Source organism: Mycteria americana, chromosome 9 (assembly GCF_035582795.1).
Source record: "Mycteria americana isolate JAX WOST 10 ecotype Jacksonville Zoo and Gardens chromosome 9, USCA_MyAme_1.0, whole genome shotgun sequence".
Lineage (NCBI taxonomy): Eukaryota > Metazoa > Chordata > Aves > Ciconiiformes > Ciconiidae > Mycteria > Mycteria americana.
The window spans coordinates 23,103,405-23,120,803 of record NC_134373.1 but is presented as its reverse complement, the minus strand read 5'-3'; the positions used below and the strand labels follow the sequence as shown (position 1 = coordinate 23,120,803).

Here is a 17,399-nt window from a genome sequence, read left to right as displayed (position 1 = left end):
CTTTTCTGTACTTGTCAATCCTGAGCTCTGGCAACCCACAAAACTAGGTCCTTCTGAAACCTGAATTTCTTTCTCCAGCACATTCAGCATACTACTGAAAACTTTCAAGCTTTCTAGCTGCCATAATCTAAAGACAAATTAAAGAAAATATCCAGGTGTGTAAATCCAGGATTTAATCATGGGCTTATTCAGACACCTGAATATGCGTTATACCCTTCACACAAAGAAGTATTCAAATTTTCACATTCACAAGATGGCTGTTTGGGATATTATGATTTAAATAAAGTCAAATATGAGTGAAAATGGGTTTAGAAAAGGAACCGATGCTTCTGCTTGCATGCTTCTTCAAGCTTTTTTGATACAGGTGCCACTTAGGTACCCATTTTGAGAAGAATTTAGATACTAGAGAATGAAAGTGTTTTCCAAAGAGAGGGTACTTTCTTTGTATGAGTACTATGTTTGAACGTGGTTATCTGTAGCTGTATATGTGAAGTTGAATCCTAGATATATTTAATCCATAACGTACACCAATCAAAAAGGTTGTAGGCACCAGTCACAAAACACAGCTCAAGAAAATGAACTGCTGTGATTAGCCCTTGTATGCTGGGAACACATTCAGAAACTGTTTTTAGCAATTTTTTAGGTCAGTAACTGCTTATGAAGTTCACCTTTTACCTATTCAGTGTCTGCTTCTAAGTCATTGAAACCAAGACAAAATGCATCTTAATTTTAAAATTGAGCTTAATATTTGTTTTTTGTATAAGTTTTACCAGAAATTTCTATCTTAAAAATGTAGCAACTAGTTGTGGTTTTGTAACTACGTAAAACATAGTATTTTAGTTTCACACACAGAACTTCATAGACTGCAGAAATAGCATGTGCTTCTGCACATGGGAGGTTTCTTCAAGGGAGCATATTTAGGACATTACTTTAAATTCTCTGTAATTGCATTAATACTTCAAGAAATGGTCTCCCCCATTTCACAGCACAGCACAGTAGAGTTATAACTATTAGATAACCCTTGCAGGGAAGATTATTGAGCCTGATTTCAAACACAGCTGTGAAGATTGCAAGTTCAGTAATATTCATTGGACTTTTAATACTAAGTAAGACACACCACTGATGCTACAGATACATCTTGCATTCCTTGTAAAACCCTAATTCAGCCATATGCTGAAATTGGTGGACACGATGTTCGTTTTCTTGCCAGAGGAGTTTTAATCCAGCTGAGTGTCTGATGTCTGGTGGACCAGACACCCATCGAAATGGTGGATGTGACTTACGCCGCCGGAGGGGGGAAGGCAGGTGAAGGTGGGAATGAGCTGCCAGGGGCAGAATAGAGGACAGCACTACCTCCTTCAACAACAGTGCTGGGATAAACCCCTTGACTGCTTGTGGGGCTGCCATGTGAGGTTCTTTTGTTAGCAGGAGAACTTCCAGTCTTTCTTAACTCCGTGGCATAGGAAGGCAGTGTTGCAAGTGTAAAGTGAAAGACAGAGAAACATGGAATTCTTTCCATCTACCTTACTTTTTAAATTGAAAAGGAAACTAGAGCAAGTAATTAAAACAAAAATCAGGTAAATATAAAAGTAACACCTAGGAAATATACTACATACATCGACAATCAGGAAGTCCAGCCAGCACCAGGCATTAGTAAAGTAAGTCTGATAGCCATAGGCCACCCACTTCAGCAGCATTTCCAGAATGAAGATGTAAGTGAAGACCTTGTCAGCATATTCCAGCATGGTCTTGATAGTTTTGCGCTGTTCAATATATATGTCTTCAAAAGCCTATGGGTAAACACATTCAAACGTATTTGTTGTTACTGAACATACTTCATGTTGTAACCAAAAAAAAAAGGCAACAAAAAAGGAAACAATCTTTCTTCAAGAAAAGGCATGGGAGTGTCACTTCTATCTGATGTCTCCTTTTCTGCTAAACTCATATATACCTGTTTTTCCCCTATGGAACGATAGTTTCCAGCTCACAGGAGGGAGAAGCAGATACTACACAGCAACCGCTTCACTGGTCAGAGATTTTTTTTTATTTATTTATTGCTGATGGTGAATTATTCTTCTCAGATCATTTTCGGTACTCACAAAGAGCACTGATTCTGCAGCGTGGTGTGCCTGAACTGCATTCTACTGAGATCATTTGGTTTGTATGCAGGTAGATCCATTTCCAAAATCCAGGGCCATAACCGTAAAGTTTTCAGGACAATGACAATACAATTGATCTTATGTTTTTAAGTTCTGTTGCTTTTTTTAAAATTTTAAGTAATAAATCATAAAACAAGTTCTTCCTTTCTTAAAAAAAATTATTTATCTAAATCAAATACCTGCTTTACTGTATTATTCACATTTTATGAGATGCATAAAATTTCTGAGATCCTTGCAATGTTATTTACACTTTTTGTGTGTTTTCGTTTGTAGACATTTGAAAAAACATATAGCTTCTGCTTTTCAGAATTCCTCCTGTCCTCCAAGAAATTTTCCCTTTAATTGCTTTTAAATTTTAATTATGCTATTATTTCTTATGGATAACAATTGATTTTACTGGCTTGAAAGAACTGGAACGATCTGCTAGCTTGCAAAGATTTGGATATTTATTGATACTAACATTCATTTTTCCCCAGCCTGCTTTTGAATCACTTTACATCTGTCAGTTCAAATGATTAGTGTTTGTCTATCAATCATCGAATTAACATCTGTGTATCAGTAATTTTGGATACTTGGATCAGGCACTATGGTACCTGACGCTCATATGTAATCACTAACAACTTTATCTCACGAGCTGGGAAGAGCCAACGGATATCATTTCCTTCTTATAGGTGGGAGTATGTCAGAGGCTAAGCTAGCAGTGCTGGGGCAGCTAGAAGTGTGTCTGCTCCCTGCCTGAATGCCCCGAGGCCGCGGGTTTGCCGCAGCCTGCAGCGTGCCTGGGCCGGCCAGATTTCCTGGCTGTAACGACAGTGGCACTGGACTGGAGCCTGGCCTTGGGCTGAACACTGGGATACAGTACTGGCAGGTCCAAAGAGGCGTTTTCGCTGTCACAAAGGAAGTTGAAGGCAGAGCAGGTTCTCACATCTGCAGAGGCTTGGGCTAATCCCTGGTCTCTGTAGCGTTTTCACAAAATAAATGTTCTGTGGATGACACACCCCTTAGGTTCACAAGCGTGAGACGCCAATACCGTGGGATCTCATCTCAAAACTCCTCTAAATACAATGATGGAAATTCACCTTTATCAGATGTCTTGCTAGTACTTTTCTCTCATTTAAATTCTTGTCACTAAAGGTTTTCTCCACTTGGTAGCATGAACCAAAATTCAATAGCGTAGATGTGAGTCTTTTGTTATTTCAGATCCTGTTATTTCAGTTAAATCACAGGGAAGGTGTCACATGGTATTGAATAAAAGTTGCTTATTTGATGGCTGTATTGATATTAGACCAAACTAAAGAAGAATGATAAAGATTTAGCCAAAACTAATGATCGGTATAATCATAAACTGCTAACCATTAACGGTATTTTAAAGTGTTGGGAGTGGTCTAAAGAGTTTATAATACAATTTTGCAACACAATTTTGTTTGATGAGGTAGGAACTTAAGTAATTTACCAAAGGGTAATTGCATCTACCAGGGTAGATGCTAGATATACTCTACGTTATCTCAGGGCAAGTAGTTTGCCTAAGAAACTTCAGCTCGGTATGTATCCAGGCTCACCTTTATTTAACAGTTCATCTCCAATTTCTTTATACTTTGTCATTATTTGTATTTGTGAAATAACATATTATTGGTATGTTTTGTTTCTTTTATTGTTGTAGATTTGTATTATAGTTGGCTTCTTTTTATTCTGCCCTCACATACTTGTTAACCTTAAAGAAAATTCATGTTTTTACAGATATCCCTTTAGTCTACATGAGTATGAGTCAGTAGAAGCTGAATTAGAAGCATAAATAATAAATTCTTATTCTTAGAAGGGAATAATTACAAACACACAGTCTTAATCTTTCTTGCTGTTCTAGCACATAACATTTGTAAGACCGTATAAGCCAGCTCTGGCTCTTGCAAGGTATTGTGAGCTGTTTATGCCGTTACAGTTACTTCCAAACTCTTTTCATCAGTGACAGTTTTTTCCCTGAATTATATCAGTAAACCAGTAAGACTAGAGAGCAAACTCAAATAACAAAGTTAAGTATGATCTCTTCTTCACATCTCTCCCTGCTTCAGGCGTATCACTGTCACTTTCAGCAAAGGAGTTAAGCTCTCTAATCAATTATGTCTGTTCTTTTTTCGACATATTGTTGAGAAGAGACTTTTTCTACCATTCTTTCAAAGGCCTGACTAAAATTTAGTCCTGTCATTTGAATTCTGTGTTCTTTCTGATGGAGAAAACTAAGTTAAAACAATGTTTGAAGAGCCAACATTGTGACACACTATTCATGTTTTACTTACCAGAGCTCCACTACTGAGGAGAATCATAAAGACAATGAAAGTCTCAAACCAGTTGTGTTCGACAATCCTGAAGCAGGTTTTTCTAAGGTTCCACCACTGCTTTCCTCTCCCTTCTTCTATACTTACTTGACAGCACTTGAACCTTCGTACACAGCCTTTAAAACAGTGTATGGGGGGGGGGGGGGGGGGGAAGACATTTTGTTGAATTGCATTAATTTTGGTTATGCATTCTGTTACTGATACAATGCTACCTTTCCAGAAGCTGTGCTATTTAGTAAAAACTCAATAGATTTTCACCTAGACGACCTTCTTTTTCTCCAAAGCAAAAAAAATTACCACTGAGACAATTGGAATTTACAATTAAATCAACAAGTGAGAAGAAAGTATTTCTCATTTATCAAGAACTAAGTGCTCAATAAAGTGCACACAAAAAGATAAAAGTCCATGGAACATGAAACCACATTACAAAATACAAAGTATGAGTAAAAATATACAAACTCATCCAAATGTATAGTAGGTTTATGTAGTAAGATATGGTCAAGTGTTATTAAATTGTACTTTCTTTTGTTTGGGATACTAAATTCAGACAGCGTTGCATTTATTGTATGAAAAAATTCTAAGCCTCCTATCTGAGTTCTGAGCTTTTCAGTACCAGCTAACTTCTCTAACTTGTACCCTTAATTTATTTAAGCTTTTGTGATTTAGCTGCTGACTTGAGTTTGTTTCTTCTTTCATTTAGGTAGGAAAATACTAGTAATCAATAATGGTGTTTTCTTTGCCAAATCCAAGTCTGTTACAGTACTACTTCTTACTATTTCAGTGTAAATTTCTAAAGAAATGTCTGTTATCGTGCAGAAATAACCCAACCCCAGCACTGACAGTAGCATTTATTTTCCAAACTCTAAATCTAACATTTGCTTACAGATACCAAAAATGGCATTTGTATCCTTACATTACTGTTTTAAACCTATTCCTTTCCCCACCTCCTTTACATGCACACATCCATAAGTTTTCTCACGAGGAAATGCCTTTACAAATAAAGTTTATGCCCAGATTCTTGTTTTATTGAGTTGTGTAGAAGGGCCAATTGAAGGAAGCATGAAAGATGAATGAGTCCACCAGGTGAGACTGTTCTTGCCCCAGGTGGCACACAAAGCCTCTTCCTTCTCTTTTTGCCAATTTGTAGAAGGTTCATTTAGCATTTTGCACAAAATCATCCAGGTGCTGCTTTTATTTACCACTCAACAGCTGTTTCAGTAATGTATACTTTATAAAGCACTTTGATAGATATCTGTGAAGAGTGGTATAAAAATAGTGTGTTATTTTATTATCTAGGAGCCTGTATCTAAGCTCAGAAAGTACAGTAGTTTGTACTAAAATAAAATTTTCAGTAATATATTTTTCTTATTTTAGAAATATTAATACTTTGCTTAGATAGATAATTATTCCATATTTCATGAATAAGTATTATTAGTATTTTTGTTGCAAACACCTTCTGTGAAGCAGGCCTCTGGCTCCTGGGCTTCTTCAGGTTCAGCTTCTGGTTGCTCTTCTGCAGGAAGTCCGATATCAACTGTGCTACCTTCAGATGAACTAGACAAATTTAACTTCTGTAAAGGAAAAAAAGAAAAAAAAAAAAGCATCACAAATGCACCGTAAATATTTTTAAGGCAAATATTAGTTGTTTTCAGAATAAGTAAATAATTCTGCCATGTTTTTGAATGTTCCAGTGTTCAACATAAATAAATTGCTGATAAACACGTGTGAAATGTGAAATATGTGCAATCTTTGGTTTTCCTTCTGCATTGTATGGATCCATTAACTAGAAGGTCTATCAGTGACAGATAAGGCTTTAAACAAAATAATGCTTTAAACTGAAAAATATGAATGATGATGCTAAGCCTGTAAAGATTTATGACCACAACTAGCCATAAGTGGCAATGATCTCTTGACCTACATAGAAATAATGAAGCTTAAATGTATATGCAGCAATCTGTAGCATCTACTGAAAAGCAGGTAAGAGCTTAAATGTAACTATATATATGAAGTGGGAGCTCAGAGGAATGAGGGAAAAAAGCACTGATCAGCAGAGAAGCCTATACTTTGGAGGTCAGCAAGTCCAGATTAAAATTGCCGAAAGTCTAACTCAGAGTGAAGCAGAAGCCGCATACAATAAGGCTGAGGTAGACTAAAGATGGCCCATAAAACATCAGATTGTGTTTTATAACCTAACCAAATTTTCAATAACGTGATGAGCATAAAGAGAGAGGAGTGGAAGCTGGAAACCAAATTTTAAAAAACTGAATGCACTTAAGCTAATCATATCCTAAAAATTCTCAAAGCGTTGTAGCATGGAGCTGGGACCTGGTTGCAGTCTAGCTGGTTGGTATTGTGGCTAAAGATTGGGTAAAAATTGTGAAGGAAACGTATTTAAGGATGTAGAGGTAAACAAAATAACAAAATAAATGCCATGTAGGTTCATCAGTGCTAAGTTGCAGAAGGTTTTTTAATATTGAGGACAAAAAAATCCCCAAACCCTAACAAGAAAACTCTTACTAAAGCAGTAGCCAGTCCGTTTTTCAGTAACAATTCCAGGACTCATTGACATTGAGTTGCATGGCACTTAATAAAATTTGTAATATTTTAAGTAGCCAGGTTTTAGTTAATTTCATCTTGTGGTGACTATAGAGATTGGAAGAACAATGTTTCAGCTTTATCAGGAAAATGGGTTGATGTATGCAGTTTCAGGCTCTGTCATTATTTGTCACAAGAACCAATTTATAGAGGTTTTTTTCCAAATTGCATTACAGAGTTGCCTCTCTGATAGTTTTACAAAAATACTGTATACTTCTAGTAATCCAATTTTCACAAATCGTCCTTTGCAGTATGATTTACCACTTTTCAAAGTAATTTTGAAAATACTTTTCAAAATTCTTCCAAAGCTTTTTCCTTCTTGGAAAAAAACCTTTTCATTTTATTTCTCTATTTTCTTCTAAGAAGCAGATTTTCTGTAATATTAGTCAGTTACTTTTTGCACACTAGAATTAAGCTCTTTGACATTAACAGTGTAATTTTAAGATGATTAATTTGTTACTTTGCTAAGGGAGAAAAGAGTACTCAGCTGAAAAAGAAACCAAAGCAAACCAACCAACCAACCAACCAAAACCCCCACAGAAATCCCCCACTTCTAGAGCTGACCCAATCAGCAAAAAAGGATCCTGGCCAACACTGTAAAATTCCAGGAATGGTGCTGAAAAACTCAGTATGGTCAGAAGCCAGCTGCAACTCGCCTGTTAGTGCCCTCTGGCCTGAGAAGTAGAGAATCCATACAGTGTTTTCTAAGGGGGCTCTCATCAAAACCTCAGCTAATTCAAAGGCTCTGCTGTTCTGGTGTTTATCATTTCTTTTCTACAGTCCCATTATACTAGCGGTCAGTATAAAATAAGGAGTTGGACTCAAATCCAAAACAGCACTGCTGGAGATGGATTGTCCATGGAAAACTGTGTACAGAGCTGCTCTTTCATAAGCTTCTGGAGGAAGTCACAAATGTCATAGGACTTTCTCAATGGGATAAAAGGTAACCGTGGTCCTACAGGTAGCAGCACATTTACAGAAAGCTTTCCTAAACTGAATCTGTCCCCCACTGGTCAGTCATAAACCAGCTTGTGTCACTCCCTTTGACTGCCTGCTCTATGATGGGGTAGAAGACTGGACTGGGCTGGCCAGCATTAACGTAGTTGTGGGGAAGAGTAGATGACCAGTCATTTTTTGCCAATGGATCTTTGTTTAAATATTGTTTTATTTAGAAATTCTTCCTGCTGGGGCAAGATCATAATGTGCTCAAATACATTCTTATAACCTCTATTGTGGCAGTGGTTCAGAAGCTTAAGTCAAAGCCAAATTATAAGACATTTTGGCTAATATTTAACAGGAAAAGAAATATTAATGCTTCAGCTATGGTTGTTGCAACTACCATATGGACCATAAATAGTTCTTATGGATTAGTTTGGTCTCCCATTGCCTGGCCTCTTATCTCCTCTTGGAGACTATAATTTTTAACTTTCTCACGCTTTTGTCCATCAAGAATTAAACCCTCCTTTATACACTCCTTTATGCCCATGTACAAAGAAGTGTCAAAATAACAAATGATCAAGAGCCAAATACACTGGCTTATGCTGAAAAAAAGAAAAATACTCAAAAGATCAGACAGAAATGCACAAAATATCTAAATACCTCTTTGCTTTCTTCCAGGTCTGATTCACTACTAAATTCCTCTGTGTTTAGATTTTCAAAGTCGGATTCACCCACAGCAATGGGCACTGTCACAGTGAGGCTTGGGTTGTTTATGAATGACATGTAATCACTTTCGTCAATTATGTATTTTTCCACACTGCTACCTGTGCCTATGCCACTAGTTGTTCCATTCGCATCTTTAATATAGTCATGGTCCTTGCTTAGTTCCACGGTTGTATGGTTAGAAATACAGCTATTTTTATTGTTCAAATCTTCAAGTGGTTTGATTTCGTCTAAAGCTTTTTGTTTTTTAACAAAAGCTTTTTGGATGAATTCGCGTGCTTTTCTTTTCACATAATCTATGCCCTTCTGCATTCTTGCTACAGCAATTTGGAGATTATTCATTTCATTGTCATCATCTGTCACGGCAAGGTTGTCTGCACTAAATGAGCTCAAGAGCAAGGCCAAAAATAGGTTCAGTACCTGCAGAAAGATTAAAAAAAGGATGTTCTAGACTTTATCCCAACAAAGAATATTTATTTTATTAAAAATTGTCATATTAGTGACACTGAAGACTGAAATCCCAATAATTCACCATAATCAAAGAAAAGCACCCTCAAAACTTCTTCTCTTCTCCATAAAAAATGGAGCTTTTTAAATTTTGCTTAGGTCCTGTTCACTATTCAAAAATATTCCTACAACTGACTAATATCTGTAAATATGTTTTTAAATCCCCACAGTATATAAATATTTTGGTGCAAAATTTTATAATCTAAAAACGAAGATAACAGATTTCCTATTCAGCATCATTAAAAAGTTTAATTTATCCCATCACACAGCAGAAATTAGATTATTTAGATGACTAATCATACGGGATAAACAATAAAAAAATCCATAGCAAATGGTTTATAAAGAGCCCATAAACTAAAATTATTTGAAGCACAAAGTATTTACAAAGAGCCAAAAGACAAATTAAGAACGTGACTAAGTGCTCACTCTAACATTCTTAGGATTTTGATATCGCAGAATACTTTGTTCTCAATCCAAAAAAGCTCTTAAGCTTAACTTTAAGCATCGCTTGAAACCACCTGCTTAAGTGCTTTGCTGAAGCACAGCCAGAGCACTTAGTTCACTTCAGGATTGAGCCCATTCTATTGCCAAATAATTTTTTACTAGGGCTTTGATTACATACCACTAGGTTTCCAATCACCATGACCATCATGAAGACAGTGAGGCACATGGCTTGGCCAGCAACCTCCATGCAATCCCACATTGTTTCTATCCATTCTCCACACAACACTCGAAATACGATCAAAAAAGAGTGAAAAAAATCTTGCATGTGCCAGCGTGGAAGTACACAGTCACTTGCGATTTTGCAGACACATTCCTTGTAGTTTTTCCCAAACAGCTGCATCCCAACGACAGCGAAAATGAACACAATGATGGCCAGCACCAGGGTCAGATTACCCAGAGCTCCCACAGAGTTACCAATAATTTTTATCAGCATATTTAATGTTGGCCAAGATTTTGCCAATTTGAAAACTCGTAACTGGAAGAAAAGAAAGATACTGTTAGGAGAACCAGCAAGAAAGGCACAAAGATATTTTCAAGTTAATTTGTGGAAGGATATTACTGCAAAATATGCCCTGAGTATGACTGTTCAGAGGGTATCCTCTTGCCTAAAAGCATGAAGATGGAAGGTTCAGTCAACAAAATTTTGTGAAGGTAGAGCTTGATATCCTCAAAGCATGGTTTTTACTGAAGGCCAAAGAAGCTACCAGTTGTATTAGATGGAATTTAAAATCTAGGGTTCATCTGTTAAAATCACCTGGGCCACTTTTCTACTGGTATTTGTAGAGCAGATCTATTCCTCTGATGCCAATCAGAGCACAATACATCTAGTGAGTTGATTTGTTTCTGCGTAGCAGGATGTTTAAAGTGTGTAGGTACAATAAATACATTGGAAATAGGCCCAGGGCACCCATTGCTATCTATTTGTCTGGATCTTTATCAATTCCCATTGAAGACAGTAAGATACCACAAGTAATAAAGATTTGTACTAATGAAAGAGACGTCAGGATCAGTATCACGGCAAACATCAAGCAAATTTTTAAGGCAAAAAAATATATTATTTTAATGAAGCCCCATTGAAAAACCAGTGCAATTGATGTATATTTACCAATCTGAACGATCGAAGAACTGAGAGTCCTTCCACATCTGCAAGACCAAGCTCAACCAAGCTAAGGGTTACAATAAAACCATCAAAAATATTCCAGCCTTCCTGGAAATAATAGTAAGGATCCATTGCAATTATCTTGAGAAACATTTCTGCTGTGAAGATTCCAGTGAAGACCTGAATTCAAAATGCAGTTCGTTATTTCGTTGTGAAATACAATATTACAGATTTAGCTGTTGTCTAGGTTTTTAATTCAAGCTACATATCTGTAGTCTTATCCAAAACTGATACTTAAAAATAGTTCAGTGCACTGTAGTGCTTTATTATGCCCACCTTCCCTTAACAAGTGCCGTACAAACCAAGTAATTTTTTCAATTAATTAAATTTTATACTAAACAAATTACATAAACTTCTGTTTTATAATATTTATAATCCAATTTCAACTCTATCAGGATATGGACTTTCTCATGTACTGTACAAACAATATCCCAAATTTGATTTTCATAACATAAAACAGAATGCTTTCCAAGAAATTACATAGTATAACATCTTTCTTGGTATACTAATTACATTATACAGCAGCATGAATGAGGCCACATCTGACTCCAGAGGGGCAGCTCCTTTGCTGGTATAACCTGCCATAATCCCATTCAGTTCAACAGAGATACGATTATTTATACCAGATGGGGATCAACTGAGATACAACATTGTGCTGAAGCTGAGGAACTTCTACCTGTTTTTTGCCAGTAAGTTCAGCGAAGTTGATTGGCTTGATCACTTTAATGTCAGGAATGAAAGAGGATTTAAGAATGCATTTTAAACATGATATTGCTGGTAATGGTTTCACATCACGGGAAGCTATGCTGAATGAAGTAGGTATCATATTTAGGAGCCACCAAGGTAGTGACCCTGAGCAGCTTTGAGAGAAGTCTTAGAAGAATTTCCTGTAGGAGAGGAACGTACTAAAGCCACCATTAAAGGCTGCCTGAGCCCTGGTCTGAAATGCTTTCTTTTTTGGTTTTGATAACCCATTTTCAAGCAAGCTGAACAGAAAATGGGACAGCTAAAGAGAATAATCTAACTGAGCTAATCAGGAGATGGACAAGAAGAGTCTGATTTGCTCTGCCTAGGAACACCAATGCTCAAGATAGATTTTATTACAGTCTTTAAATACATTCCAGATATAAACACCGAAGAGCAAAAGGTTACTATTTTTTAAGCTACAGGATTGGAACCACTGAGGAAGAGGTTGGAATGAATAAATACAGTTTGAAATGCTGACTTAGGTTCCTAATGATCAGGACAGTGAGGTTCTCAAGGAGCTTTAAAGTGGAACTACTGGAGCAGGCAAACTGTGAGAGCCTCTATATTGCAGAAGGGGTTTATGTCAGGGAGCCTAAGACTGGAAGAGCATGGTGCTTATAGCCAGGTTCTCTTGCACTCCCTTTGTAGTCAGATGTGCACCAAGATTTATATGGCATTTTCTTGGTTGGAAAGCAAATCTATAAAATGCTACAATACAAGATTTTACATTTTAGTAGGAAATTCAGATTCAGAGTTTCCCTTATTTTAAGTATATGAAAAACAGCTATGCATTTATCTATTAGTTCTCCCTTCTAAATCCTGTAGTTATTTACATGATCTGAGATTTTTTTTCCTCATTATAAAACAAAGATTATTAAAAATCCCATTATAAGAAATCAATTCTTAAAATAAGAGACAAAGTAGGACTGCAGCTGCAGATACTTCTATGTGATCAAACCTGTCAGTTCAAAAGCATCAGAGCTACAAAAAAATTAACTCCTGAATTCTTTAATAATTTATCTTTTTGAAGTAGAAGGGAGAAATATAGTTGACAACATGAGGAAAAGATATCTTACTAATTATGTGATGATAAAAAATAAAAAAATGATAAGAGGAACAAGTACTGCAGGATATTTTTCATAATTTTACATAAAACATATAAATAAAACAATCCACATATCCACATAAGTCTTTTACAGAAGAAAATTCTAGAAATGCTTTTAAATGGCTCTTTTAGCTATTGTAAACCTGTACTCAGGAAACAGAGCAATTAAAAACACATTCATAATTTAAAGATTTATATTCTATTGATTGAAAAAGTAACACTACGTTTATTTGCATAGTGTCTTTTTCATGGAAGTAATGCATTTCCTGGTTTAGTAGCTAGACAAATCAACTTCTATTTAAGATGAACTTTACTTAATGTAGCATTAGTGCCATTTTTTAAATTTTTAATTTGGTTTAGCAGAACACTGCAATATATTGATTTTACAGTATCTTAAGTTACATGAGCCAGGGTTGGCAGTGAAATTTCCAAAAATGTTCTGATAGAGTCATATCTGGAGGCCAATAAATGTCCAATAAATCTACTTCCTAAAGAGTAAAAAAAAAAAAAAAAGCTGTTAAAACTCCTTTTTTCAGTTATTTCAGACACACTTCTTTCCAAATCATGAACAGAAAAACCCAACAGACTTACCAGATTTCCAACTGAAAGTACGTTATTGAATTCATCGGTCATCGGATAATGTTCCATAGCCATAAAGAGTGTATTTAAAACAATGCAAATTGTAATAGCCAGGTCAACAAATGGGTCCATTACCACTAAGTTGACGATATGTTTTACTTTTAACCAATGTGGACTGCAGTCCCAGATCAAGAAAATATTTGCAAATTTATACCAACATGGTGGGCATTTCTGCCTTGATTCTTCGAGTTCTGTGGGAAAAGAGAGTTCATACAGGTAACTATGTGATTGCTCTAACATTCCTCAGTCCTATATGAATTGTAACAGTCAAGTTGTCAATCTAAACGGGTACTGATTAACCTCCTATAAGCATGCCCTTTATACTTTTTTACAGGGCTTTTCAAGGAAGTCTTTAAAAATTGCTATCAAATGTATTTATTTTGTTCAAAGCTTATCTATCAAGCACAACTTCTTTGTATTCCAATCACTATTCCGATCAGTATCAATTTATGCATTGATTTGTGTTATGTATTTTATTGTTCCTTGATTGCACTTCATCCTGTTCCTCCCACTTACTGTTCTATTATGTAAATATTTTTATTTTGAAATTTGTGATGTTTAGGTAATTTTCATTCCTAGTTCAAGAAAAAAACATTTTTATCACCTAGAATAGCACTTCTTTAAAGAGTAACTGAATAAATATAACTGCTAAAAATACATATATATTTTAACAATTGTTGCATATATTTGAAAAATGTTCAGTGGCCTTTTTGTGTCCAATAATATATTTTTAATTAATATGCATAAGTATCCACTCAGTTATGACCATCAAACATAACTCTATAGTCCTGATGACCACATGAGGTAGATGGTGGCAAAACAATGAGATAGAAATGCTTACTTATGTAGTAACTTTAACGCTTACTTGTGTAATAACCTTAATGAATAAAAAGCTTTGAGTTTACTGATAAATATATGTTGGTTTGTGGGATGGTAGCTGTTAATTAAGCTATTGTAAATCAGTTTTTAGGTTTCAAATCAAATTTTCAGAAGTCCCTTGAAAATTCGGGTATTAAATATTAAGCTCTGCGTAGCACACACCTTCCACAGTGTTTGTGAGAATGCTAGCAATACTCATGGCTCTTTCCCTTAAAGCTGGATCTTCTAGGAAGTCCATAGAAACGTGGAAAGAGCTTGATATTCTCTTCCTCATTTCTGTTTCTGTAGTGGTGCCCTACATAGAGAACAATAATAGGTGAGACCACGTTGGAGTAATAAGATAAGCAAATACTATATAGAACCCTGTTATTAACGTCTTAGCTTGAATACGTGCTTCGTGCACTTCAATTTTTATCATGTCAGACTTTTATTACTTTTTAGTATCTTTTAAATAGTTTTTAAAAGATATGAGGCAATAGTTACCTACTGTTCAAGACTAAGAGTTTATTTACTTAACTTTTGCATTTCTTTCCTTCAAGCTATGAAAAATGATTTAAACAAATGGAAAAGGATTGAGTTCAAAATATTGTACCAAATTTTTGTAAACTGTAATTTTTTTTTCCTTGCTCCTGCTGACAGAATATTCTGGGTTTTGTAACATAATAGTCTTTTCCCCTAGGCAAACTGTAGCAAGTAAGAAAAGTCTGATGTCCTCATGCTTCCTCATGCTAGTATTTTTTTAGTAATGTGAGTAGACAACTTTGAACTAAGCAAGAAATTTTTTTGAGACATCTTCTCTTGCCTTGTATATGGTAAGAGAATGGCAGCAATATGTGCTGCACATATGTTCACACAGACATCTGTATTTTTGGAAGTATGTATTGAAATGTGATCTTCCAATGAACTATTTGTTATCTACACTACAGAACTCCACCAGCAATGGATGGAAAACATATAGGAATGAGAAATAAATTATAATAAAGAATTGACAACTTCCTTACATTTTTAACGGGGCTGATAAGGAAGAATGTTATCAAAATTAACTAATAACGCTAATTTTGATAAAGTGGCAATAGCAGCATCATATTGATTGCAGTTATATGATAACATTTTTGTATACTATATTCAATTGTATAGTAACTATGATTTTGCAGACCATAGCCAGATGGACCTTTAGTTCAGCAAAGGTAAAGTATAGCACAGTAATACAGTAAAGCATAGTGCTTTTATGAATGTGTAAGTCAATATTTTATTACTTGGAAACTGTGAATTGCATTTGTTAGTTATGAGAATATTTGTAAGTAAATGCTTAGGTTGCAAACCTATCTTAGCTGTTTTATTTATGAAAGATTTTACAAGATGCAGGAGCATTCACAGCTTGACCAACCAGGAAGCATTGCCAAGGGTTCCATTCTGTAGAAAACACTGGCTGGTGCAGTAAGAAAAGGCCACGATGCCTAAGCTATTTAAAACTTTCTTACATTGTCATCAGTAGCTGGTTTATCTATTATCACCTCTGGCAGAAGCTGTCCAACAGGCGATGTAGGAACAGATGGTCCACCAACCAGGGAAACCACCCCATTGCAATCCACAGTGCTGTGCATCTTCCCATTCACTGGAAACACTGCCAGCATCCTGGATGACCTACTGGCCTGACTAATGTTACTGTTGCGCCGTTCACCGTGTCTGCGTGGCACAAAGAGAGAATCTCTTCTGCTATCATTGTCTTCAAAAGTGCTGTGCTCATCATCAGCAAAGTCATTTTCTGATCCTATATCCTTTGCTCTACCTCTGAAGCTGAAAAGGCTTGTTCTGCTGTTGCGCCTTGGGGAAAACAGGGAGCCGCGAATGCTCAGCAGAGACTGCAGGCAAACAGAATTTGTGATTGTTAGCTGAAAGCTTCAAACTTAGCATTGTTATTAGGATAGCATAGGGGTTTTTTTTCTTATATGAGAGTAACCATTTTTCCCAGAAACTATATGCTGCTGTGAAGTTTTTGTACGTATTTCATTATATTTATATTTTGCAGATAGAAATACAACTGTTCATGGACTCTTAAGACAAAACCAATTTTTAGCACTCCTTTCTCCTAATGTCAGTTAGAGTTGCTGAGCAGAGTAGTTGCACAATACCCATCAAGCAAAAAAGGGAGTCTATACATGCACATTCTTTCATGTATGCAGCATGCTGCACATATTGAACCAGCCTTCAAACATCATTGAAGCACAAGGAAAATATGAGGCTATCATAATGGAAAAATACTGTAGCATTTTAATAAGTCTAGATAATATATAATCACTCTAAAAAAAACCCACAGAATCAATCAGAGAGTATTTTAATATGATTTTTAAACAGTCCTATTACAAGAATAGAGATACGAGTTTACATTGCATTCTCTGTGGTTTTTTACAAGACATTCTAGCAGCTGCAGCACTCTCTCTCAAGCACTAGCAACAATAATAAAGTTTAATAAAAATCTCAGTGTTTCCTTTCTTTAGGCAGTAGGGTCATATTACAGTACCAGGAAGACTAAGGTAGTTTTGTAACAGCCTATGATGCTTTAAATGTATGCTTCTACTAAAAATAACTATATGCAATACCTGATGTGGAGAAGAATACTTCTTTTCATACGTCAATCTGTTGCCTTCAATAGATAATCGGAAACCTTTCCTTCTGATGCTTTCTTCTGATTCAGACTTGTGAAATTCATCTTCATCTTTTTCCTCTCCTCCAGACTGTTCTTTCTGTTTTCTTTTTTTCCTTCTATTTCTCCTCTCTTTTGCACTCTTGGAGCTCAATTTTGATGCCTCTGAGGAACTTTCTGAGAGCCCTCCTGCTTCTCCCCCAGCGCTGGGCTCCCTGGACTCCGCAGATGCTGTTACTGCCGCTGCTGCCACCGCTGCTGCCTGCTGCGTTGCAGAATGAATTTGTGTCACTGAGCAAACCACGACATAGTGGGTTTTTTTAAATTTACTAATACAGAATTTCTAGTCCAAACGCCCTGGATCTTAACACTTTCCATAGGATATCCTCTCCCTAGTTTTTTTTCTAATTTTCATTACTCAATTGACTCAAGATATGTGTTGGTCATAGCCTTCTTCCATCTTTCATGA

At 36.0% G+C, this 17,399-nt stretch overlaps 1 protein-coding gene across 3 annotated transcripts in view; it reads right to left on the bottom strand.

Moving 5' to 3' along the window:
* Positions 1-17,399, bottom strand: part of LOC142414288 (sodium channel protein type 1 subunit alpha) — a 93,327-nt gene that overhangs the window by 30,160 nt on the left and 45,768 nt on the right. For all 3 annotated transcript variants that reach the window (XM_075511327.1, XM_075511324.1, XM_075511326.1), the window contains 10 exons: positions 16,887-17,195; positions 15,768-16,148; positions 14,449-14,581; positions 13,360-13,598; positions 10,863-11,036; positions 9,876-10,232; positions 8,684-9,166; positions 5,943-6,060; positions 4,451-4,605; positions 1,617-1,790 (listed from right to left, as the gene is read on the bottom strand). In XM_075511327.1, the coding sequence (XP_075367442.1) occupies positions 1,617-1,790; positions 4,451-4,605; positions 5,943-6,060; positions 8,684-9,166; positions 9,876-10,232; positions 10,863-11,036; positions 13,360-13,598; positions 14,449-14,581; positions 15,768-16,148; positions 16,887-17,195 (2,523 nt within the window). The remainder of the gene's footprint in view (positions 1-1,616; positions 1,791-4,450; positions 4,606-5,942; positions 6,061-8,683; positions 9,167-9,875; positions 10,233-10,862; positions 11,037-13,359; positions 13,599-14,448; positions 14,582-15,767; positions 16,149-16,886; positions 17,196-17,399) is intronic.